Source organism: Carcharodon carcharias, chromosome 13 (assembly GCF_017639515.1).
Source record: "Carcharodon carcharias isolate sCarCar2 chromosome 13, sCarCar2.pri, whole genome shotgun sequence".
NCBI lineage: Eukaryota > Metazoa > Chordata > Chondrichthyes > Lamniformes > Lamnidae > Carcharodon > Carcharodon carcharias.
This window is the reverse complement of record NC_054479.1, coordinates 108,583,942-108,609,630: the sequence shown is the minus strand read 5'-3', so window position 1 is coordinate 108,609,630 and position 25,689 is coordinate 108,583,942. Positions and strand designations below refer to the sequence as shown.

General features: G+C 41.9%; 1 protein-coding gene across 1 annotated transcript in view; it reads right to left on the bottom strand.

The window, feature by feature from the left end:
• Positions 1-25,689, bottom strand: part of tafa5a (TAFA chemokine like family member 5a) — a 389,168-nt gene that overhangs the window by 230,418 nt on the left and 133,061 nt on the right. Inside the window, exon 2 of the mRNA XM_041203114.1 lies at positions 5,079-5,228. Coding sequence (XP_041059048.1) covers positions 5,079-5,228 — 150 coding nt within the window. The remainder of the gene's footprint in view (positions 1-5,078; positions 5,229-25,689) is intronic.

Genomic DNA, 25,689 nt, shown 5'->3' with positions numbered 1-25,689 from the left:
TGAATTGGCAAGTATTTCCTTTTTAATCAAAACATCTTTCGCGGTCAAACGAAGAGGGGGAAAAGATGGAAGCCCCTCCTCACCTGGTCGTAACAACCTCTTTAGAAATAAGAGCTTCTCTATGGGAAGCAGAATAAGATTAATAAAATGCTACATCTGGTCAGCATTACTATATGAGAAACTTGGATTATAAGCAAGACAATGGAAGATAATTTAATGGCAACATAGATTCATCTTCCAAGATGAGGATTAGTTGGACAATGCACACAACTAATGAGGAAGCTTTGAGGAAAGCAGGCACATAAGAAGAGTCTTTATAGACGATCGCAAAAAGACAGCTACAAAAACTGCAAAAAGGCACGTACTTAGAAGAGAGAAACTAGAACATCTGGTAGTTACTGGTAAATTGGAGAACAGCAGAGCAAGAGGGAAACAAAGGAGGAAATGCATCGACAGTTTAAGAAGCAGCACAAGCCCAGGATTAGAGAACAAAACTGTGACGTTCGCCATTATCAAAGACCGTGAAAGTTGGAGAGCCATGACTACCATCATTGCACAAAGAAAGGGCACCTGAAGAAGTTGTCCATATCTATCACCTCCTGTATACGATTTGTATCAAATTAAATCTACAATGTATTGTCAGGTAGACAAGGTATTTGATGGAGATGTCTAAATTGCTCCTCAACACGTTAATATTTGGGGAAGATGGTGGCGTAGTGGTAATTTCACAGGACTAACAATCCAGAGGCCTAAATTAATGCTCTGGGGACATGGGGTCAAAGTTAATGAATTTGAATTCAAGGAATAAAATTCTGGAATCGAAAACTAGTCTTAGTTTCATAGTCACTGTTACCATCATCGATTGTTGTTAAGGAAGGATATCTGCCATCCTTACCTGGTCTGGCCTACATGTGACTCCTGACCCACACAATGTAGTTGACTCTTAACTGCCCTCTGAAATGGCCCAGCCAGCCACTCAGTTCAATGGGCAACAAATGCTGGCCTTGCCCAGCAATGCCAACATCCTGTGAAAGAATGAAAACAGAAACATCCCAAAAACTCCGAGGATAAATGGACATCTGGAGCATGACTGGGCTGTACCTATTATGAAAGTCTGAAATGTTAAATGTGGTGTTTACAGAATTAGCTGACACAACAGTAGCAATGTTACAATTGGTCTCTATTCCTGGATTAAGTGGTAAGTTTAGCCAGGGTTTTTGCCACTTATTGTTATCCAGTGGCACTTCGTGGAAATTAAATGCACATCACTGTCAAATGGGAACAGAATTGAACTTGGCTGTGTTGCCCATCATGCTTAATTGCCCGCTGATGCTGGTTAAGTGTACATGTGAACAATAATTACTTGGGCAATGTACCAGAGTGCATTCCCATGGAATCATACTCCAGCATGCAACATTAACAGGAAAATGATTAGTTGGTGAGGTGATAAAGGGCTCCAAATGCCCATTGAACAGCACTTTGGCAATAGAAACAACTCAAGGAGATGATGTAAAGAATTGAGAGAAGAACACTAAAAGCAGACTCATTAAGAAACTGAAATAAAAGCTTGAATTTAACACAATTCCAGGGAGCCCCGCCACCCAGACTGAAAGTGGGTCCCAAGCTGGCGCAAGTGGATGGCAGGACCCCGGGGGCAATTTTACCCACAACAGTCAATTCAGAGGCCACACAAGGATTGTCATCCAATTACGGCTGATTGCCCATCTTTCAGAGCTGCCAGGAATCAGAGAGCTGGCAGCTCGGCTGATAGAGATGGCTGCTGCTGAAGCTGCAGAGAGAAGCTTGCATGTTGGGGCACCCTTGAACAGCAGGTTTTATCTAATCTGCTGGGGTAAGCAGGTCCCAGTGATCAAAGTGGTGAACGCTCCAGCAGCGATATCAGAGTGGTGGAGGTGGCCTTTGCTGCCAAGAGACTCCTCTGTGGGGCTTGGAGTGGCCAGAAAGGGAACACCCACCCCACACTCGGAAACAACCAGGGTTTACCTGGAAATCTCCCCAGGTGTGGCCTAGACCGATGCTGGTTAAATGCTGGTGGGCGCAAAAAGTGGCTGTTAATTGGCCACTCAATTGAATTAATTGACTGCCCACCTCTGCTCTGTGGGCGGCTGCACTGATAACATTCCTGCTTCTGGGAATATCCTATTGCAGCGGGAAAATGTCAGTAACCTGCCACTACATTGCAAACTCTCCCGCCTCCTAGCTCATCTCTAGAGGGATGGTAAAATCCAGCCCAAAGAGGTTAAACAGTTTAAAAACGCTTTGTTCCTGAGGAAACTGCAGTAGTTTCAAATTGAATAAAACAAACTCATAGCACTTAATTATCTACGAAAGAGATTTTAACAGGATATTAACTCCCTTCACCTGGCGGAAACAGGACAGAACAATTCTATTTGGGCTCTGTTATTATACTGAAGGGGACAGTTGGGGTATCCATCTATCTCAGGCAGAAGCCTCATGATTAAAACATTATTCAGACAAGAGCCCAAAGCCATTTTAACAGCCTAATAACAAAGGAGTTCACCTCTCTAGAAATTGCCCAGTGGGGACTTCGCTCGATCAGTTCGGAATTTATTTTTGTGGGACCGGGAGGATCAGAGGTGTTCCTCTGGATATCATAAAATATTTTGAGTTAATACTGCATCAGGCTTCCCTCCCCATCGTTCGCTTTTTCAGGACCTTCCTCACCACACCCCAACACCACCCCCACCCCAGCCCCCCGCCCCACCACATTGTTGCCAGTTGTCAGACTCCCTAACACCTATTCTGTCATCCAATAGTAAAATCCAACAAAGATGGTTTGCATGAACAATTTTATAGACACTATTCTATCTCCTCAAAAGCAGACAGAAGTGCTAAATGGAACACAATCGTTATTATAAAGCAAACTGGAGGTCACAGCTTTATATAAATGTTGCATTTGTAAATTATAAGAAAGCAATATTTCATCAGAAAAACTGAACAATCTTTACATATGTCAATGTTTCATAAACCACTTAGTAATGTAATGAAAGGATTGGGCCAGTTATCATAGTTCTTCAATGCACTACTTTGAATTTTCATTATGAAACTCCACACATCCACCATCACATGTTAAAGCTTAATTCAGTAATTATAATTCTGACAAAATACATGTCCTTGTTGAATGCATAACCAGTAGTATTATGGTAATTTTTAAAATGTGCATTACTGTATTGTAGATCTAAGAGAAGATTTCTTCTCTAGGGATGTTTGGGGATATGCCAGAAATTTTTAATTTTTGACAATTTATTTCAGGCACCTCCAGCTTTCTGGGATGGACTAATATTGTATACGCCTACATACAGAAATGCTTTATGATGTATATACTGTTTCATTAGGTTCAAAAACATAACAGACAATTTAAACATTTAAAACATGCTCCCTGATGACAGAGCAATTTTTATCCAGTGAGTGGCGAATTCCATGAACCAGTTAGCTACAATCCAGCTACTTATTACAAGCAGAAACCACCAGGAATTAACAGCAGACCACCATCCATATACAGAAGGCAGCCACTGGAAGCCATGTAGCCAGCCAGATCATAACTAGTCATGACTAGCAGTTAGCCACAGGAATCCCACTTGCAGTCGCTAAAGGATCACCATCCATCCATCCACCAGAAACGATGTAACCACAACTAACAATGAGCCGTCTGAACTTAGTGAGTGAGCAGCAGAAGCCAGAGGAAACAACCACCAGGTGTCACCGATCTACAACTAGCAGCCTGTGACCCAAAACAGGCAGCCATCAGACACCAGTCTTCAGTCAGTAACTTGGACTGTACCCATTACCCACAGCCATCAGCCCACCTGTCCCTTAGTTGCAAGTGCAATGGGGTCAGAATTTGATTCAGGAAGAGAGCTGCCAGAATCAGGATGGAGGAGTGCAGAGAGTCAGTAGAGTCAGAGGACGGTAGACAGGGATGCTAGAACCTGGAATGTTGGGTGGTGGGTGGAGGTGGGGGGTGGTCAGGTCAAGGTAAAGAAGAGACCTCCCAGAATCTGCAATAGGAGATGCACCAGCATTGGTGCAGTCCACTGATTCAGCTGTTCAATAGTTTCCTGAGTTCATTCGGAAGTCGGATGTTGGTGTTTCTCATGCCTCCATGAAATTTTCCTATTAACCATTAGACCAAAGTTGAAAATGTGTTCTGGATCGAATAGTTTGATACAGGAAATCCCATGAAAGTCAAGCCACATAACTTCACCAGTGCTGCTGCCCATTCTTACAGCAAACTTTCACACACAGACGACATAGACCAGCTACATCAACCAGTAAAAATTTCAAATTACAGCATATATCTTTGAATACACCCCTGTGCAGAACCTCCTGTACATAAAATAGAATGTTACATTCAAAGTTATCTATCTGTGCCCCCTGTTAACTAATGACATGAAGTATGGATCAATATCTCTATGTGGTGATTTATTGCAGCATTATTGATTTTTCCATGTGCACCAACTCCTTTCCAATGATCAAAGTAACTTCTGTGTTTCCATGCTGGTTGCAAAACAAGTGCACCAATAAATGGTTTCTTGGGAGAAAAATAATTGGATAAAATATTTAGTAGGTAAAGCAAACCTAACAGAGTTAGTGTTTCCCTTTAAATCTATTATTGATCAAGAGCATGCCTTACAAAGAATTCCAATCAACCAGTAATGGAATGTAACATCTATGCTTTATGCCTCTTAACATTCAACAAGCTAGAATTTAGAGTGGTAGCTATGACTGTGTAAGAAGATACAGTTCTCCATGGTGACCCCAAGTTTTCTAACTGCAAAACTACAATTATGATCAGCAGTTACATCCAACCTCAAGTTGGAAAAATGGCAATAGATTCCCACCAGAATAGTGGAAGTTCTTCTTTCCCACCCAAATCACTGTGAATTCCTATCAATCACAATAGAAATGATTGTCATTCATCAGAGTGAAGAGCTTGGGGTATCAAGTACCATCCTGTAAACTTTAGTTGGTCGTCAGGTTGACAAAGGAATCAGAAAAATAAACTAAAACTTAAAAGCTGTGCATTAAATTCTTACCATCCACACAGGCTGGTTTTGCTCTCGTTGTGCCAGCAATCTGCCCCTTTTTACATGCACACCTAGCAGTTTGTCTGGCTATAGTCCTTCGCGGTTGACTGCTATCTTTGTCCAGGGTGACTATCTCACAAGTACCTGCAGCAAGTTGACCTGGAAAAAAATACAAATGACTTAGTTTTAATGGGTGAGCTGCATCAAAACAATCAACAGAATCACATGCACATACACGGAAAAGCAGGTCGTCAGTAATATATTTAAAATAGCATCCATATACAATGTATACTTGGCCTCATTGTGCCAAATATCCCAAAGCTCTAGCACATTGTTATCCTCTTCCTATAACACAAAGGAGAAAAGAGCCTTAGCATTTACTACACCACGTCAGTCTTACTTCTCTGCAATTAAATTCACAGAATGTGGAAATAAAATGGTCATCTCTAGCACATTTAATAAACTTTGCTTTGGACAATAAGAGCATATTGAAAAGTCTGATAATACTGTTTGCTGTTGATCATGTAAACTTTGCATTAAGAAATGACTGTTCTTCTCACTACAAGTAAATGATTGGTGTTGGAATATAAAGAATAATCTAAAGAAGTTGCTAGGATCTGGAACATTCTACTTGAGAATGAAGAACTTGGAGGTTGTGGTCAAAAAGCAGGTGCTGTGGAACTAAGCACGGCTGCTTTTCAAATAGCCAGCACATACAGCACTGAATGAGGCCATTTGGCCCATTGTGTAAGTCTCTACGATCAGATCCAATCATGCACAGAGGATCGCCAATTCTGGTTTTACACCAGCACCTCTGGACTGCCAACAGGATCTTTCTTTTTATTTCTCTTCCTGAGCTACATGTCGCCAGTTAGTAGCACCATCCCCAGGCAGGGGGTCAGCTTCCAAACGTACATCAATAATACCCAGTTCTACCTTTCCATACCTCTCTTTGATGCCAGACTGTCTGTCCAACATTTGGTCTTGAATGAGCCACAGTTCTCTATAACCAAATACTGGGAAGAGCAAAACCATTGTCTTATACTCAGCACATTGTCCACCGCTCTATCCCTTTTCTTAGCTACTGTATCTGGCTGAAATGCAATGTGTGTAATCTCAGCATACTGTGCACCCTTTAACTGAGCTTCCAATACCATATCCATGACAAATACCATCCAATTCCGCCTTTTCAACGTTGCCCATCTCTGTCCCTCCCTCAATCTATATACCACCGAAAATCTCATCCATGCCTTTGTTATGTACGGACTGGACTTTCCAATATTTTCCTGGTTAGGCACCCGTTCTCCACTCCCTGTAAACCATAGCTCATCAGAAGTGCTGCAGAAACACCCCATTACCCCTTATGCTGGCTGGTTTCCATTGATTTCCAGTCCACTAATGCCTCAAAATTTTCATCCTTAAATTTAAATCCGTTCATAGTCTTAACCATCCCTTTCCCTATAACCAACTCTAGGCAAAATTCCCCATTCTGTCACAAATTCTCTATTGCTGTGATTCTTGCGCATCTCCCCACCCTTTGTCCCACACTGGTGGCTGTATTTTCAGTTGTCTTGGTACATGTTCTGGAAGTGTTTCTCAAAACTTCATCATCTCCCAAGCTCCCTCTTCAAAAATTCTCCATAAAACCCAACTCTTACAGCAAGTGGCAAACGGCATGGGGGCCCTGAAAAGGAACATTTAGTAAAGCATTCTTGAATCGGCTCTCCTCCTTGCTCAACAGCTGATCAGAGTCATTGCAAGGTTACGTATGGGGACCTGAACGGTTCCCCTGTATCCCCTAACCTCCACCCCTCCCCTCATGGGATATGGGACAGACACCACAGGAGTATATTTCCAACGATCAGCTGCCAGGACTCAGTTCTGGAGGAAGGACACAATCCCAGCCCAGTTGTTCTTGGAATTTTTGGACCCCAGCAGGAATTGATAGGAAACATTCTAAAACTTTGTATTCTTAACAAGGGTTTTACATCGGTCTCAATTGATTTATTTAGGTTCAATCAGATCGTTGACATTTGCAGATGAACATATTGGTGATGGCTATTAATAATCCATAGATACCATTTAAGCTGCAATAATTTAGGCTGAATTACATTTTCCTCACCCATATAATGCTCAAAACATTATTAATTGCTTAAAACTTTTAGCAATGCATTAACAGTTCATCACATACAAAACTTGTATACTAACCCATTAACTGAGCAACTGATTTAGAGTGATGTATGAAGTGCAAATATATTTAAAATATACCACTAACATAACTAGTATTCCATGCCCAATATAATTTGTTTAGAAATTGAGCTCCACACCAGGGGGCAAAGAATGATCATTTTCAGAAAATGACATTAGCCTTTAATTACAAAGCCTGCAGGATGCTGTTTAGAATATGCCACAGATGTTACAACATTTCCATAGAAAAAAATTGCATAATTTTAAATGCAATGTATATCATAACCACATGGACTTGATGAAGCTATTGCAGAACTCTCAGTGGTAGCATAATTAAAATTATCACTATTACTTATACAGAGCTTATCAACAGCAAGAGTGTACGTTATGAATAGATATTCTGTGCATATGAATTTAGCAATTTAAGATATGAATGAAAGACTTGCTTCCATTTAGTGCCTTATCACTTTTCTTAAAACATCTCATAGTGCTTCATACACAATGAATCACTTTGAAATGCAATTATTGCCTTTATGTCACCCAACAGGACGGCCATTTTGAAGGATCACTTTGAAACCCTTGTTGTTATGTCATCAAACAAAGGTAGTGGAACATTTACAAAGGTGTTGGGGAAAGAGTAGGAGAGTTAGAGTAGGAGAGCTCTCTGTAAGGACTGGCACAAAAATGACAGGCTGAATGGCCTCCTTCTATATGCTATCATTCTATGGCTCTATTAGATATTGGCCTCTGATCTGTAATACCCATTTGAACTACTGGAACAGGTAGATGGTTTAATGTTCCAGCTGAATAACAACATGTCTGACAAAGCAGCACACGCACTGCGCTACACTGAAGTGCCAATTTAGATAAAGCATGAGTACTGGAGTGAAAATGGAATAGACCTATAGGGTGGAATTTAATGCCCTCCCTTGTGGCATATTTGAAAGCAGAGAGGGCATTTAATCAGGCAGGTGGATGGTGGGTGGTGGTTGGAGACCCGCCAGCTTCCCACCTCGACACCAAATGAGGCCTTTACAAGGGCAATTAATGCTGGTATTAAATCTGGCATGTTTGCTTGTGGGCTCCCAGGAGCGGACCCCTCATTCAAAGGCACTCAGTGTTTGATCGAGGGACCCAGCATTGGGAAGGAGGGCGGGGGCGCACTGAGAGACCCCCACCCTACCCTTGCTGCTGACATCCTAAACGCCCCTCCCCCGTGATCCTCACCCAATGATCAGTTATGTTTAATATATATCTGAATGAGCAGACTGAACTTCGATTTATTGTCTCATTTTAAAAAATGGAAGCTTGGACAATGCAATTTTTGCTCAGTGCTGGGTTGGAAATTTAGCCTAGACTGTGAGCTCAGGCACTGGTGTGAGACTTAAACTCACAACCCCTGAGACAATGCTGCTATCATCTGAGTCAAATGTTTAAAACATATTTTCCTCCTTAAAATTAAAAGATAGCAGTAGAAAAGAATGGAACTTCTCTTTCGCATTTTGTGCCAAGCATTTCTGAACCACATATGGCATTGGCCGGGTGTAACCTCGAAGCTCCACTACATTACCATGTCAATGTACCTCAGCAACTTACTGCTCCAGTGTGACTGTTCCATTTATCACACTTTCTGGCCTTTTGGCCTCTGAGCCAACGGAGTGCCAATTAGTGGAGGCTTTGAGGTCAGTTTATGCTGTGGGCTCATGGCCATTGGGATCTAGGTTGTTGACTTCCCAATGTCATTTCTTTTCAAAGCTTAAAGAGTCATTCAAGAGGACAAAATCTTTATTTTATGTCTCTAGGCTGGATTTAGACCTAAATCCCAAGGGTGAAAAGATAGTTTTGTTTGTGCTGTCCAATTCTTTTGCACATCCCATATTCACAAGTGGACACGAGGTTCCTGTGCTTTATTGAAACATAATATGGCAATAAAATAGTCATTAATAATGGGACCATGATAACCTAAATAGTCAGTGGGAATAGTTAACTTGAATTTGTTTGTTGCCTTACATAGGGAAGAATTTTCTGGTCGGCGAGCAGGGGAGCCCGTGAGGCGGGCATCATTCAGATTGTTAGTTCGGCAGGCGCGCAGTGGAGTTGGCTGCTCCCCCGCCGATCTGTCAAAGGCCTATTTAGGCCCGTTAAAAACTAATTAAAATAGTTAAATGAGCTGTCCGTCCAACCTTAAGATTGGCGGGCAGGCAAAGGGCCCAGGTGGCCTTAGCATTTTTCATGAAACCTCATCCATGGATGGGATGAGGTTTCATGACGTTTTTATAAAGTAAATAAAGTTTTCCAAAAATGTTCCTTGACATGTCCCAGCTCATGCTGGGTGGGCCTTAATTGGCCCGCCCACATAAAATGGCGGCATGCACCCCAATCAAGGGTGCCGATCGGGTTCGTGCCCACTCCCGCCTGCCACCGCACACACCCCTCCCTCCCCCCGACTGGGGGGAAATTCTGCCCATAGAGTACTTACCAGCTAATGACTAACTTACCATGTATTGTCATTGTTGTAATGTAGGCAAACACAACAGTCAAATTGTACAGAACAAAGTCTCTTAAACAGCAATGAAGTAAATGACTAGATAATCTGATTCTAAGTACCACTAATATAAATTTTTAGAGCAGGTGGGAGAATAAAGATAGAGCAGGACTTACGTTCCTCATAATCCTTTTCAAATATTGCTAGAAATTATTTTATTTGCAGTAAAATTGTATAGGTAATGGAACACTTTTAATTTCTGCAAGTTATGAGGCAAATCCTGTGAGGTAAGATATGTTATAATGAATCCAAACAAACAGTAGGAACACAATAGTCTTGCTGAATCTTTTGTAAAGTTAATTATACACCTAATTTGATTAAATCTACAGAGTGTTCTTCATGCTGCCATACAGTGCATTTATCTCTGTTGCCTTGGGATCTGATTGGCTCTGTTGCATTACGTCACCCAGACCTGCTTCTGAAAGCATAAATTTGCAGCTTATATTAATGCCATTTGTGGATGAGCTATTTGTTGTCCATTTGATAAGCAGTGTCACTAAGTTACAATGTACATAGCCACTGAATCTTGCAAATGGTCAGTCATTTTTTTTAAATTGTGAAGTGGAAATTATATTACAGGCCTGGAGTGTTTCTGGTGAAAGGCTTTACGCCTTTTTATGACAAAAATATAATTGAGCAGTGCCTCTGAGATTGGGTATGTCTTAAAAGCTCAGCATTGCTATTTTATAAACGCTCATTTTTTATCTCTGTGTAAGTAATAAAAAATGATGGGGCATGCAGATATTACTGTACTTGAATAGAACAGATAATGCAAAAGGATTATTCTTAGTCTTGCTTTGCCTTTTTTCCAACGCTTAAGCAGTCATATGGATCCTCTACATAACAGGATGTGCAGAGAATAATAACAAAATAGTAAAAATAACACGCAACGTGACATTGTAAACTGTAGGTCAGTGTTCTCGAGCACAGCCTTTCGCTGATCTATGCCTCTTGAATTGCACAGCTAACATAGAGACTAGCAGGAAGCCAAGAATATTTTTATTTAAAACCTAAAACTTAATGCTACCATACGCACATTTCATAACTGCAGTTCGGTATAGAATTACCCAATTCACCTAACAAAACTAGCAGTGGAGTCAAATATGACCATCGCATATTTAACACAGCAGTTCAGAGCCACTGTGTACAGTTACTGGTACAACGCAAGTTACAGCCAGCTTCTGTTTGCATCCCAGACAGCATACTTTTGACCGATCACAAAGCTCCTTTAAAGATCCTGAAGTTGATTGTCTGCATTCTGCGGAAAATTTTAAAAAAAACAACCATAGCTTGATACTAATAAGTTGTTGCCTATCTTGAGCACAAGAATGGGCTCCAGAAACTAGAGCATAAAGTCTTGATTGATATTCCAGTGCAGAACTGAGGGAGTGCTGAAGAAGCTCTGAAGAAGAGTCATATGGACTCAAAACGTTAACTCTGTTTCTCTCTCCACAGATCCTGCCAGACCTGCTGAGTTTTTCCAGCATTTTCTGTTTTTATTTCGGATTTATCCAGTGCCTTTACCATCAATATCCTTCCATCCAAAAAAACAACTGGAAGGTGTTCAAAAGGCATTGATAATCCCTCCAATCTAAATAAACGTAATCTATCTACACCCCAACCCACTTCACAGGAGAGTTCTCGGACAAAATCTGATACCAAGTTACATAAAGAGGTACGAAGAGAGATGGTCAAAAGTTAGGTTACATTTTATGGAGTGTCTTAAGGAAGAAGAGAGATGTAGAGGATGGAGAGGAATAGGGACAGAATTCCAGAATTTAAAGCCCAGGTAGTTGACGATATGGCTGTGAATGGTAGAGCAGTGGAAATTAAGAATTGAGAAGATATTGGTGGAATAGCAGATGTCAGATGATTGTCAGACTGGTGAGCTTTATAGAAATAGGGATGGGTGAGGCAATAGAGGAAATTGAAGACAAGGGGTTTTAAATTCGAGGCATTGTGGGAGTGGAAGCCAATATGGGTCAGTGAACAAGGGGTGATGGGTATATGGGATGTGGTGTGAATTAGGTTATGGGCAGCAGAGGTTTAGGTGACAACATCAAACATCACAAACAGATTAGGTGGTCAGTATTTTTTTTTGTGGGAGCTAGCGGTGCATAATTGGTTTCCGCATTTCCATTAAACAATGAGAACAATTCAAAATAACCTCTTTAACTATAAAATTTTGGGGATAACCTGACATGATGAAAGTCTCCATAAAATTACAAGTCCGTCTTATTTTTATTTCAACTTCCCCACTTACCCCACATAATCTTGGTTTCAGTTCACTTTCTACATTTCTCTGTTGTTCCATCAACTCTATCTTGAGCTCTGTACAAATGCGACATTCACATTCTGCCTGAAGTGCAACAAACTTAGCTGCAGTTTCCTCATTGCTAGATACCAGCGAGAAAAACACCAAGGAGAAATTTAGGAATTAGCGCAAAATAAGGTGAAAGCAAAATACTGTGGATGCTGGAAATCTGAAACAAAAACAAAAATAGCTGGAAAAACTCAGCAGGTCTGGCAGCATCTGCAGAGAGGAACATAATTAACGTTTCAAGTCCGTATGATTCTTCATCAGAACTAAGGAAATATAGAAATGTGGTGAAATATAAGCTGGTTAAGGGGGGTGGGACAGGTAGAAATAAGGCAGAATAAGGTGAAATGGACTGCTGGTCATACCAGTAAACCCTTCATTTTAAACACTCATTTCGCCCACAGGATAAATGCAAAGTATCAGAACAATTCTATCCAATAGTGCCATATGTTCACAATTTCCTGCCGTGATGATATCTGAAGCATAGAATACTCCAATGGGGTGCAAGCATTGGCAAAGCTTGAATTCTGAGTCAAAAGCAATCCTCTCCTCTAATATGTCGCTTAACTAAACCAATGAGACTGACATACTATTAAAGTTTTTAAAGTTTAAAAATACTTCTAGACTTTTTTTGTAAGATATTAAACATGTATCAGCTAATTCCAATCAGTTCAATATTTAACGTAACCTCTTTATCCTATGAGTCTTAAACATTTGCTTATTTGAAGATAGCTGTAATGAATGTGGGTTAATGTAAATCAATTTATTAACACAATTTTAGCCATTTAAGCTTCAATAGCATGTAATAAATGTAATATGAATTTTCTAAGAATTTTCTAAGAAAGGTACAAAACTATTTATAAAACAAATTTAAAACTAAATTAATTATCCTTAGCAATCTTCCATGGGAATTTGATTTAGAGCAGGTTGACTTTATTGTATATCACCTACAATTCCATTAATTCTAACTGTCTCAGGGTTTACTAACTAATTTATTTATTCTGATACAGGTTTCCACAAATATAAAAATGAACATTTGGATTCAATAACTTCATGTATAACTTAATTTAAAATGCTTTTGTCTACATCATTCATGCCTTTTGATCAATGAAGCAAGCTTTATCTGTGTGATAGAATCAAAGATTTTACCCTAAAAAGGGTGGGTTTGACTTGAATGGGAGGATTGGAATTTGAGAAATCTGTTTCCAGATTCAAACCCACATCCATTCACTGCGGCCAGAGGGTTGGCAGGCTGTTAAGTTCAAATATAAGAATGAGGCTACAAGCCCCATTATCATTCAGGTTTTGACTTTAGCCATCTTCCTTTCCAAGCCCTTTGAACACCCTCTTTCTCTGCTGCCCCATTCAGCCTCCCTCCACACCCCCATCCTCAAATACCACCCCTCTTCCCTTGACCTCCCAAAATCCCCGGTGGGGATTTAACCTGGTGCTTCATTGGCCAGCTCCCTCCCTAGCCGGAGGCTGAACATGTCAGTCAGGCTAACACCAGGCAGGGCCACACAATTGACAAGCTGTGGAGTTAAATTTACCTTCTGTACCTATTAAAAGATTAGTTTCACTGACTTCTCAAGTAGCAAGACCCTCAAATTAGCCACAGTCTGCATTCAACCAAAGCAATGCATGAATATCAAGCATAAAAAAACTACTGTATCCCTGTACAAAAATACAGAGGGAGAAACAAAGAGAAAAGCGTAGTTGGAACATGCAGTTCCAAGTTTTTTGAGCTTTAAAATAGTTATATTTATTTCTATTACTATTTTGAGTACATCTGTGCCTTTAGCCCAAGTACAGACAGTCTAATGGGCTGAATCTTCCGGTCAGCGTGCGGAAGTGGGCCCGACACACCGACACATAAAATGACATGTGATGACGTCGGGCGTGCGTCGTGATGTCATTGCGCGCCATCGCGATATTTTGTTTGGCGGGCACGCACCGGAGTTGGCTGTGCACCTGCCGAAATGTCAACGGCCTATTAAAGCCATTAAGAAAGTAATTAAACTAAACTAGTTAAGAACACTGCCCATCCAATCTTAAGATTGGCGGGCAGCCAAAAAGCCCAAGCGGCCTTCACGTTTTTCAGGAAACTTCATCCATAGGCGGGATGAGATTTCCTGAAGCTTTTATAAAATAATTAAATAAATTTTCCTAACTTCACAAATGTGTCCCAACTCATGTGACACTTTCACATGAGGGGACATGTTTAAATAAGTTTAAACATGATTTATTAATCTCTTATCATCTGTTCAATCTCCCCGAGGCAGCTCTGTGCCTCAGGGAGATTGCTGTGCTCTTCAGCGTGCATGCACAAAAAAGGGCAGGGCCCGACTCTCCTTCCTCCCCCCGCCCACACAGGTAGCGCTGAGCATGACTGGCCACATGTTACGCTGGGCGGGCCTTTATTGGCCCGCCACGTAAAATGGCGGTGTGCAGCTAATCGCGGGCAGCGATCAGCTCCACGCCCACCCCTGCCCAGCCCGCCTGTCATAAGAAAAATCCAAGCCTATGAGTAGAATCACTATAGATTTATCTGGCAAAAATAATTTCTACCGATGAATGTCACAACTTGAAATTACAAAAATGCTGTGTATAGATGAATATTTGTTAATTCCCTATATTCATAAAATAAATCTCTTCCTACCAATATGAATAACCTTATTAGAGTTTTGGTATCTGTGGAAACTTTTCCTTCACTCTACCATGCTTTCAGCTACCTTGGTCTAAGCTCCGGAGTTCCCTCTTTGCCTTTCTACCTTTCTGTCTCTTTAAAATTGTTTTTTAAAAATTTGAACACACTTTTGTCATCAGTTCTAATATCTCCATATGGCTGAGTGTCAATCTCGTCTGGTAACACTCTGAAGCATTTGGAATGTTTTACTATGTTAAAGATGCTTTAAAAATTGAAAAAAAATTAAGTACTCTGAGGGTCAATATCTAATAGATCTTGCATTTAATCTTGCACTTAGAAAGAGAAGTGGCATTGGACACCTCAGTGGCACTGCTGAAAAACGCCTCTGGATACAAACTGGTATCATATTAATTCCATCTAACAGTAAAAAAAAAAATTTGTCCATCAAGAAAGTATACTTGATGCAATGAAAAATTGCCCACAGTTATTATAAAAAGAATAACGTGTCTAAGAGTGTGGGTGATGTTATGACCTCATGAAATTTGAGTGGTTTACAACCATCTAAAGTGCTCTTTTTTAGTTTTTATAACATTCGAAAATTATTTGCCATTGGAAACAAATGGACATTCACCATGTCACAACAAAGTCAAAAAATATTAAAGAAGAAAGATGTGAATTTATTTTAAAATACTGCACTACACATTGTAATTTTTATAGATGCAAGAAGCACTGGGCCTTATAAACTGAACAAGGTAGAACAAAACACATCGTTAAATGTTAGACAAGTCTGAAAACAACACTTATAGCTTAATTTTGAAATGTAAAAATCGCTGATGATTAAGATGGCAAAGATGTAAAGAAAATAATTCTTGCCAGCTCAATTCAAGTATGCATTGAAAGTATTAGGTGATTCTGACTAAATTATAAAATGCATTTAAAAAAGTTTCCTCCAGATTTATATATCTGATGACATAAATGATACAATCATTAAAGTTATTACTGTCCATCACAACCCAATTCAGCTCTAATTTATAATCCCCTACATTGCCTCGCACAGTTTATTTAATTCCAACCAAGCAAAAACCATTATTAATGCTGCTAGACTAGGTGACAGAGTATTACATTCAATCTGGTCTATCAAGAACCAGGTAGCAACCAATCAGAATTGTGGATGTAGTTAGTTCCTGGCACAACTAGACAAAAATCTCACCTGTTGCCGAGGAAATAGAGCAGACTGAAAACTACAGTATGAAGGGACAGCAATGCCGTACTTTTGACCTGCTTTATTTTAATGAGTGCACATGTGCAGAGTAACAAAGCACACTTCAGTTTCAGTCCCCTCATCTTGGCAAGGTTATCTGTTTAGCAAGTTTAATAGCAAGGTGGCTTCAAATCTACCTTCAAACCACTGACTCTGTGGTAACATAATCACTTAGCAATGAGCAACGCAGCCCACGTTGCAACCCTGATTATTTTTCATATTCCTGAGAAAAAGTGAATGTGCATTTGGCCTTTGGAAAAGTAAATGATCGACTGTTATGCTTTTATCATTCTAAGTAATGGTATCACAAGAATATTACATCTGAGGCACAAGAAGGATTCTAGAACGCTCAATGCACCAGAGGAAAAGTTGATGATGTTTGGTGGTTCCCACATGAAACATTTCATCCTTTCTTCTTGCCTCAATAGAAAAGTCAATGCTTTGTAACTGCATCAGTATCTCCTGCTGAACCGTATGCAGCCATCCAAACCTAAAAATGACTCATGCCAATATTAGCAGAAAAATACTTAATGTGTTCCAATAACATTCCTCTGCTGCTTTAACAGAGCCATTAACCCATTTAAAATAAACAGTATAACATTAAAATAGCAGATGTCGAGTGTCACATCAACACGTTAAGTATTTGACTTCTAACACTGCCAACTGTAGTTTCTAGGCACCAAATGCAGACAAGCAACAGCTGGGAGAACCAACTGAATTTTCTGTTGCACTGCTGCAATATGTTTGCTTGGAGATAGAAATATGTCACCTCTCATTTTTATTAAGGAGGTTACGTGGCATGTCCCTGCCCCTCAGCCAGAAGCTCCAGATTCCAGCCCAACTCCAGGGCCTGAATTTTTTGCTCATCAGGCACACGCGATCGGTGGGCCCAGGAGTGGACAGGAAACGGGCCCCCGGCCGCAATCAGCCCACAACCAAGATTTTGTGGCTCGTGCTGAAAAGCTCAGCACTGCTCGGGTGGGGGTGGGAAGAGGGTGGGCAACGATGTTGCCGTGGGCATGGTTGAGCACTTCCACTGAGCTCCCTGAAGGTGGACAGCTGCCTCGGGGAGCTGCAGACCTCCAAATAATAAATGCCCAGTACAATCAAGCACCTGAAAGCAGACCTCATAAATGCTGTCTCCAGATACTTCTTTTTATTTTATTTCCTAAGAGAGATTTCATCCCACCCTTGGGTGAGTTTTCATCAAAAATGTAAAGGCCACCTGGACAATTGGTCCATCTGCCAACCGTAAGGTTGCTCGGGCCATGAAAAATCGCTGACAATTGCACCATTAATGGGCTTAATTGCCCGCTTAATTATCAGCAGAAGCTCTTCTGACTACGGGGCACTGGCATTAGAATGCTCACCCAACGTCACCTCGCACGATTTTACACCCATTCGGGTCGGGCGCGCGCCTGCCAGGAGAACGTAAAATTCTGTCCCAGGACTTGATTGCCATGTGTTCATAACATGGCCATTCAGCTTGATTATTAACATGAAAATCCTTGCAATACGCCTATGGCAAGCAGTAAGAGTGGGAGACACTCTTGGTTAGACATGGTTGACATGGAGTGGTGCCGCTCAAGCTCTAGTCTCCGGCTTCAGGCTAGCAGCCTGTTGCAGGAAAACAAGCTGCAGAAAACAGATGTAAACATGTGTCTGGAAAAACTCAGCAGGTCTGGCAGCATCAGCGGAGAAGAAAAGAGTTGACGTTTCGAGTCCTCATGACCCTTCGACAGAACAGTTCTGTCGAAGGGTCATGAGGACTCGAAACGTCAACTCTTTTCTTCTCCGCCGATGCTGCCAGACCTGCTGAGTTTTTCCAGGTAATTCTGTTTTTGTTTTGGATTTCCAGCATCCGCAGTTTTTTTTTGTTTTTATTATTGTTGTTTGTAAACATGTGTCTGTCTGTCCTGTGTTTCTCTAGTCATGGGAAGTCTTCTAAATCTAAGTCATATCTATTGGGTATTTGTTTGCCTTCTAACTCCTCAACAACCCCCATAGATTGATTTTGGAAATATACCAAATTTTACAGGAGGAAATAGCAGCAGCCAGTAGCCCCAGGATAGGTGGTGATATCACTAAGTAAGATGCAGACCTCCGAGGAAAGATAACTGCAACTTTAAGGAAAGTAGCAGCAGATGTTTGAAGAGTTCAGCAGCAAAGTGGTGGTAATATTTGTAGCAAGAAAATGAATAGCAGGATATTAGTCTGCTCTGATTAAGATCACTCCTATTTGAAGTTTATTAAAGTAAATATATAGGGCCACATTAACTTGATATGCTCAGCGCATGATTTGCAGATAAATGGAAGCGATATTCTCAGATATGACAGGATATTACTATATGTACAGCTAATTATATCTTAAGTCATTTTCAGTATCATTTGGATGGAGTTTGGGGACTTTTACACTCTTTTCCTGCCCCAATCTAAACAGATGCAATTTTGAAGTTCGAATGGCAGGGACACCCACTCCAATCTAGTGTTAGACATTAGCAGGGCAAGATCAAAGATAGTTAGTTATTCAATGATTATTGTCGATTTTAAATGGAAGAATTTGGTGGTATCTCTAATCAGGGAGAATCAGAGTAATTTTACTTTCTCCAGTACAATAATTCCCCACACTAAAGAGAAATTTCACAAATAAAACATAAAAGCATAGGAAATGTTTTAAGCCCTAATGGCTTTTACTCACAAATGTGGTATAGAAACTGTAAAAGAATTTCTCATATCTCATACACTTGTGATACTTAAATGTCTGGTGTAAACTGACCACATCATGAAACCAGCTCTAACTCACTTGTGATTTTGTTATTCATAAATGGTTCATCTGATTTCTGAAATATTTATCATTTTTATGACATACTCTCTTATGTGCAGCATGTGTGTTATACACAAAATAGAAATGTAATTTCCTTCTAAAGTTACTCAAAGGACATCACTGGTTCATAGTTAAACATCATTTTTTGTTTTAATGTTCCCATATTCTCCTGAATAAATGAGAAAGGTGTGGGCCATGGTTCAGTTGAACTGTGGCCCACACCTCTTGCCTCTGAGTCAGAAGGTTGTGGATTCAAGTCCCACTCCAGAGATACGAGCACAAGACTCAAGTTCAACAGCCTGTGCAGTTCTGAGTGAGTGCTGCATTGTCGGAGGTGCCATCTTCCTAATAAGACTTTAAATTGAGGCCCCACAGGTGGATGTAAAAGATCCCATGGCACTATTTCAAAGAAAAGCAGGGGAGTTTTCCCCAATGTCCTGCAGATATTTATCCATCAATCAACATCAAAAGAACATGTTCTCTGGCCAATATTACATTGTTGTTTGAGGGAGTTCGCTATGCATGAATTGGCTGCTGCATTTCCTTCGTTACAAAAGTGACTACACTTCAAAAGTACCTCATTGGCTGTAAAACACTTTGGGGCGTTCTGTGGCCATGGAAGGCACTATGTAAATGGAAATCTTTTCTTTAAACATGCCTTTATTTGAAAGGGCACACATTCAGTATATCTTTAGATTTCTCCTCTCTTGTTGTTTCCTTGTCACTGAAGGCTTTGGCTGTGAAGCAGTTGAATGGGCCACTGTTACCCTTTAGTTTCTTTCCCAAGTGGACATCATTCATACATAAACCTTGATGATGAGTACTTGTAAACATTCTGGTGTTGGAAGACATGACAACTCATCCTTGTGACCCATAAAAATGTCTTCCTTACTTCTGGAAGATTTTGCAACTTATCAGATCAATGACTTCAGGGCAGGGGAGGAGGTTCCAAGTTCTCAACAACCTATTCAGTGTGTGTGGGGACAGGGGCAAGATAGGGTGCTAGGATAGGATGCTAAAGGTGCTAATCAGCAATGAGGCGGAAGTTGGGGAGCAAAAAGCAGGAGCAAGATGCCAAGTGATGGAAATGATGTGGGGGGATGTGGGAGGCGATAAGCCTAAATGAAACTAAAGGACAGGGGTGTTAAAAGGATTAGCACCTGAATTTGGTTGACAGAAGGGGAAAGTATTAGAAATAATGAACAATGTAAAAGGAATAGTTACATTCTACACCAGAAAGGAGTTTAGGGAAAAGTCTGTATGCTGAAAATGCTATGGGAGATTGAGGAAGTTTCCTGTCAGTGTCAGAAGCAGGAAAGATAATTGTCATCTGCCCCCACTTCCCTTAGCAATACAATGATGCATATCACACATTCAGCATGGCTTTTTTCCAGGCTTTCTTTGGTCCTCACATTGAGTCAACACAAATTGTTCGGAATGACCAAGAACACGCCATAGTGAGTAAGAACGTGTTCCAGGTAGATCTGTTATAGACCGGGATAGGTTTACTCTTGGGGGAAGCAAGGATTTGGCTCTGACACTTAGAGCAGAAATTTTCGCTCAGCGGGCAGGTGCACACCTGACCCACTCGAGTGTGAAATGACGCGTGTTGACGTTGGCCAAGCGTGCCAATGTCATTGTGCAATTGCGCGATAGTTCGGTTGGCGGGCGCGCGTTAGAGCTGGCCGCGAGCCTGGCGACAGTTAAAAGGCTTGTTAAGGCCATTAAGTTAGCAATTAATGTAGCATTTTCGCTGTCCATCCAACCTAACGGTTGGCGGGCAGGCGAAAAGGCCAAGCAGCCTTTGCATTTTTTTTGGAAACCTCATCTGCAAGTGGGATGAAGTTTCCAAAAGCAACTGAAAATAAAAACTTTATTTTTTTTATTAATAACATGTCCCTGCTTATGTAACAGAGTCACATGAGCGGGGAGATTTTTAATTACATAAAAAATTTTTTTTTTTTTACATCTCTTCATCTCCCTGAGGCAGCTTTGTGCCTCAGGGCAACTATGCAGCGCTCACTCGCGCAGATGCATGAAGTTCACGCTTGGTCGGCCCGCACTCCCACCCACTCCCGCACAGGAAGGTCTCAGTGTTGCCACTCACGTTTCACGCTGGGTGGGCCTTAATTGGCCCACCGGTGTGATATTGCGGTGTGGTGCTGGCCGCAGGTGGCGTTCAGCTTCTCAACCGCCCCCGCCGAGCCCACCCGCCAAGGGCAAAATTCTGCCCTTAATTATATTTTGACAAATAAAACTATTCCTTCAGCATTCTTTGCAGCAGGCATTTCCATTTGTCACTACTGGAATGGTCAATGTCTGTAATTATAATAAACAAGCTATAATTAAGGATAAGCAGTCTAAAAAAACATACCAAAGAAAATCTCCACTTAAAATAAAAGGGAAAGGACTAGGATTTTAAAAAGTATGTAAAAGTGCTTATATAAAGTAAATTTATTTTTAAACAATAGATAGAAACCCAAAATAAAGGTTTACTTAGAGTTAAATTAAAATGTTGGATAGAAACTCAGCACTGGATTTTCGCTAATGAGATGGAAAGCTCAAGTCAGGGAATTTTCCAACCTGGCAGATGCATTTCCATATAAATGGCCCCTGCACAGACTATCACTCTGGGAAGGCAGTGCAGGATCAAGACAGGCCCGCTGATGCAGGAAGCAGTTTGGAAGTGGCCATGTAGGCATGCGAGTGCAGAGGCGGGCTGGCTAGGAGGCCTGCCTCGGTTCTCTGGAATTTTGTCCCAGTTGTACTAAAGGCTGTTCATAACACAGGTGTCCTACTTTCTCATTCCGTCTACTAAATTTAAGGACAAACCAGTACAGACAATAGGAAACATCTTATAATGACCATAATACTTCCTCATATAAACTACAATAGAACCCTACAAATAGCATTTAAAACATAATGGGGAGGATCTTCCAATCGGCGAGCAGGGGTGGGGCTCACTCACCGATGCTTAAAATGACGTGGGATGATGTCGAGCAGAACTCCCAATGTTTCCCTGCGTCATTTCCTTTTTCAGGTCTGCGGGGGCGCAGCTGAATCAGCTGTGCACCCGCCGACCTGTCAATGGCCAATTGAGGCCATTTAAAAAGTCATTAACATAATTAATGGACTTGCTCTTCCAACCTTAGGGTTGGTGGGCAGGCCAGGAGCCCTGGCGGGTTTAAGAAAAAGCAAGAAACCTCATCCACGGGTGGGATGAGGTTTCATGAGGGTTTTTAAATATTTAATAAAGGTTTCACTAAAAGTGATGGACATGTCCCAACTCATGTGACAGTGTCACAAGAGGAGACATGTCAGGGAAATTTTGATATAGTCTCTTTAACATTTTTAAATTTGGAGCCAATCTCCCTGAAGCAGCACTTAGCCTCAGGGAGATGAATGGGCTATTTTGTGCGCATGCGTGAAAGCACACTCCCGGCTGAGAGAATTCCTGTCACCCCCTCCCCCGCACCCGCACAGGGAGCGCATAGCGCTTCCTGGCGGAAGTCACGCTGGGCGGGCCTTAATTGGCCTGCCCACGTAAAATGGCAGCGCGCCCCCAATTGGGGGCACCGATTAGAGGCGTGCCTTGCTCCTGAACTTCCCCCCCCAACTCGGTGGTGGGTGGGGGGGGGGGGGGGGGGGGGGGGGGGTTGAGAATTTTTCCCAAAGAGTGTGCATACACTTTTCAAGAAGTTTGAAGAAAAAAATTAATGGCGTGGCACTTTGGGCAGAAATGTTTGGGCCCCGCAAAGGTTGAGAATGGTGATGGATGGGGCTCAAAGATACAGGAACCAGTTGGCATGCTGGTTTCCCGACCCCATTCCCAGCATTGGCCATTTTGGCCAAAGCAGATCCAGAGCTTGCAGGGCTTCCTGCCCTGATGAGATGGCAGCCAATTAGGCTCATTAAGAGCTTTGTTAAAGGTAGGTTAAGGAGGCCAACTGGGATTTTCCAGTCAATCCCAGACAATCTCCAGATTCCAGATGCAACCAGGGCCGATCAACTGTCAGGAGTTTATCCACTGGAGCTTAGAAAAGTCAGAAGTGACTTGATTGAAACAGGTAAGATCCTGAGGGGTCTTGACAGGGTCGATGTGGAGAGATGTGTCCCCTTGTGGGAGAATCTAGTACCAGGGGCCACTGTTTAAAAATAAGGTAGTCTTCCATTCAGGACAGAGATGAGGAGAAATGTTTTTCTCTCAAGAGGGTTAAGGGTCTTACTCTGCTCCTAGTTCACATATTCATAAGTTCCTCTGTAGGAGGCAGGCACCCAGTGGTTGACTAAGGTGCAGTGCTCCAGGCAGGCATAAATGCTCTCTCTTGCTGGGGTGTGGGAATAACTAAAGGCCACCCTGTAGAGAGACTCCCTCACCACTGACACGCCATAGCGGTAGCCTGGCTGCTTTCCTATTTTTGTGGTTGAGCGGGCATCTTCATGTTGAAGCCACCTCTGTGACTTATCCCTTTACTGCAGCTGGGTGCTCCTGTCAAGCTGGAGAACCTCTGATTTGCTCCCCAGCTTTGAAAGCCCTTCCTACCACCCTTAATTGGACAGGTAATCTGTCTCCAGGTCAATTAAGGGAACGCCCCAGCCAAAATTCCAACGAGTGACTATTTCTAACCAGGAGCAGGTCTGGAGCTGGAAACAGTCCCAGCTCTTGTTTTCCACCCCCAGAGTGAAAATGCAGTCCACTAGTTCTAATCATACTTGCATCAACTGGAGGTGGTAGCGTAGTAGCATTTCAATGCACTAGTAATCCAGAGACCCAGGGCAATGCTCTGGGGACCTGGGTTTGAATCACATCATGGCTCCAGGATCCTGAACTGAATTTGAATTCAATAAATATCTGGAATTAAAAGTCTAACGAAACCACTGTCGATTGTTGTAAAAACCCATCTGATTAACTCACGCCCTTTAGGAAATCTGATATACTTACCTGACCTGAGATATACAGCCATGCAGTTGACTCTTAAATGCCGTCTGAATTGGCTTAGCTCCGTTGTACCAAACCACTAAAAACAATTCAAGAATGAATGAAACTGCTTGGATGACTAGAAATGACAATGGCGAACTCAGCCCTGTCGGCCATCCCAGCTACTCCTTACTAACATCTGGGGGCTTGTGCCAAAATTGGGAGACCTGTCCCACAGGCAATTCAAGCAACAGCCTGACATTGTCTGTAACGTATAATTCCGTGAGTATGATTACGTCCCAGACACCACCGTTCAGCAGGTAAATAGGGAAGGCAAATTTCAAAGGGAATGGAGTACAAAAATAGGGAAGTCTTGCTAAAACTATGCAAGACACTAGTTAGACCATACCTAGAATACTGTGAACAGTTTTGGTCCTCTTATGTAAAGAAAGATATAGTCTAGAGAAGGTTTACTAGGTTGATCCCGGATATGGAGGGATTTTCTTATGAGGAGAGGATGAGTCGGTTGGGCCTGTACTCATTGGAGTTTAGAAGAATGAGAGGCGACCTTATTGAAACATATAAGATTCTTATGGGTCTTGACAGGGTAGATGCTGAGAGGTCGTTTCCCCTTGTGAGAGAGCCTAGGACCAGAGGGCATAATCTCTGAGTAAGGGGGCACCCATTTAAAACAGAGATGAGTAGGAATTTCTTCCCTCAGAGGTTAGTGAATCTGTGGAATTCTTTACCACAGAGTGCTGTAGAGGCTGGGTTGTTAAGTATATTCAAGGCTGAGAGAGACAGATTTTTAATCAGTAAGGGAATCATGGGTTAAGGGGAAAAGGCAGGAAAGTGAAGTTGAGGATTCTCTGATCAGCCATGATCTCATTGAAAGGCAGAGCAGACTCAATGGGCTCAATGGCCTACTTCTGCTCCTATGTCTTATAGTCACCATCGCCATCCCTGGGTATGTCCTGTCCCACCAGCATGACAGTATTGATAGGAGTGACTAGTGCATATTCCTTGTGGAGACAAAGACCATTCTTCACACTGAGGATACAGTCTATCCTGTTATGTGGCGCTACCACTATGCAAAATGGGAGAGATTTTGAACAGATTTAGCAACTCAAGACTGGGCATCCATGAGGTGCTGTGGGACCATCAGCAGCAGCAGAATTGTACTCAACCATAATCTGTAACCTCATGGCCTGGTACAACCCCCACTCTACCATTATCATCAAGCCAAGGGATCAACCCTGGTTCAATGAAGAGTGCAGGAGGGCATGCCAGGAGCAGCAACAGGCATACCTGAAAGTGGGGTGCCAATCTGGTGAAGCTACAACACAGGGCTACTTGCATGCCAAACAGCATAAGCAGCAAGTGATAGACAGAGCTATGCAATCCCACAGCCAACGGATCAGATCTAATCTCTGCAGTCCTGCCACATCCAGTTGTGAGTGGTGGTGGACAATTAAACAACTCACTGGAGGAGGAGGCTCCACAAATATCCACATCCTCAATGATAAGGGAGTCCGGAACATCTGTGCAAAAGATAAGGTTGAAGCATTTGCAACAATCTTCAGCCAGCCACGCTGAGCTGATGATGCATCTCAGCCTCCTCTGGAGGTCACCAGCATCAAAGATGCCAGTCTTCAAATATAATTCACTCTTTTGATATCAAGAAATGGCTGAAGGCACTGGATACTGAAAACACTATGGGCCCTGACAATATTCCGGCAATTGTACTAAAGACTTGTGCTCCAGAACTTGCTGCGCCCCAGCCAAGCTGTTCCAGTACAGCTACAACACTGGCATCTACCCGGCTATGTGGGAAATTGCCCAGATATGTCCTGTACACAAAAAGCAGGACAAATCCAACCCAGCCAATTACCGCCCCATAAGTCTACTCTCGATCATC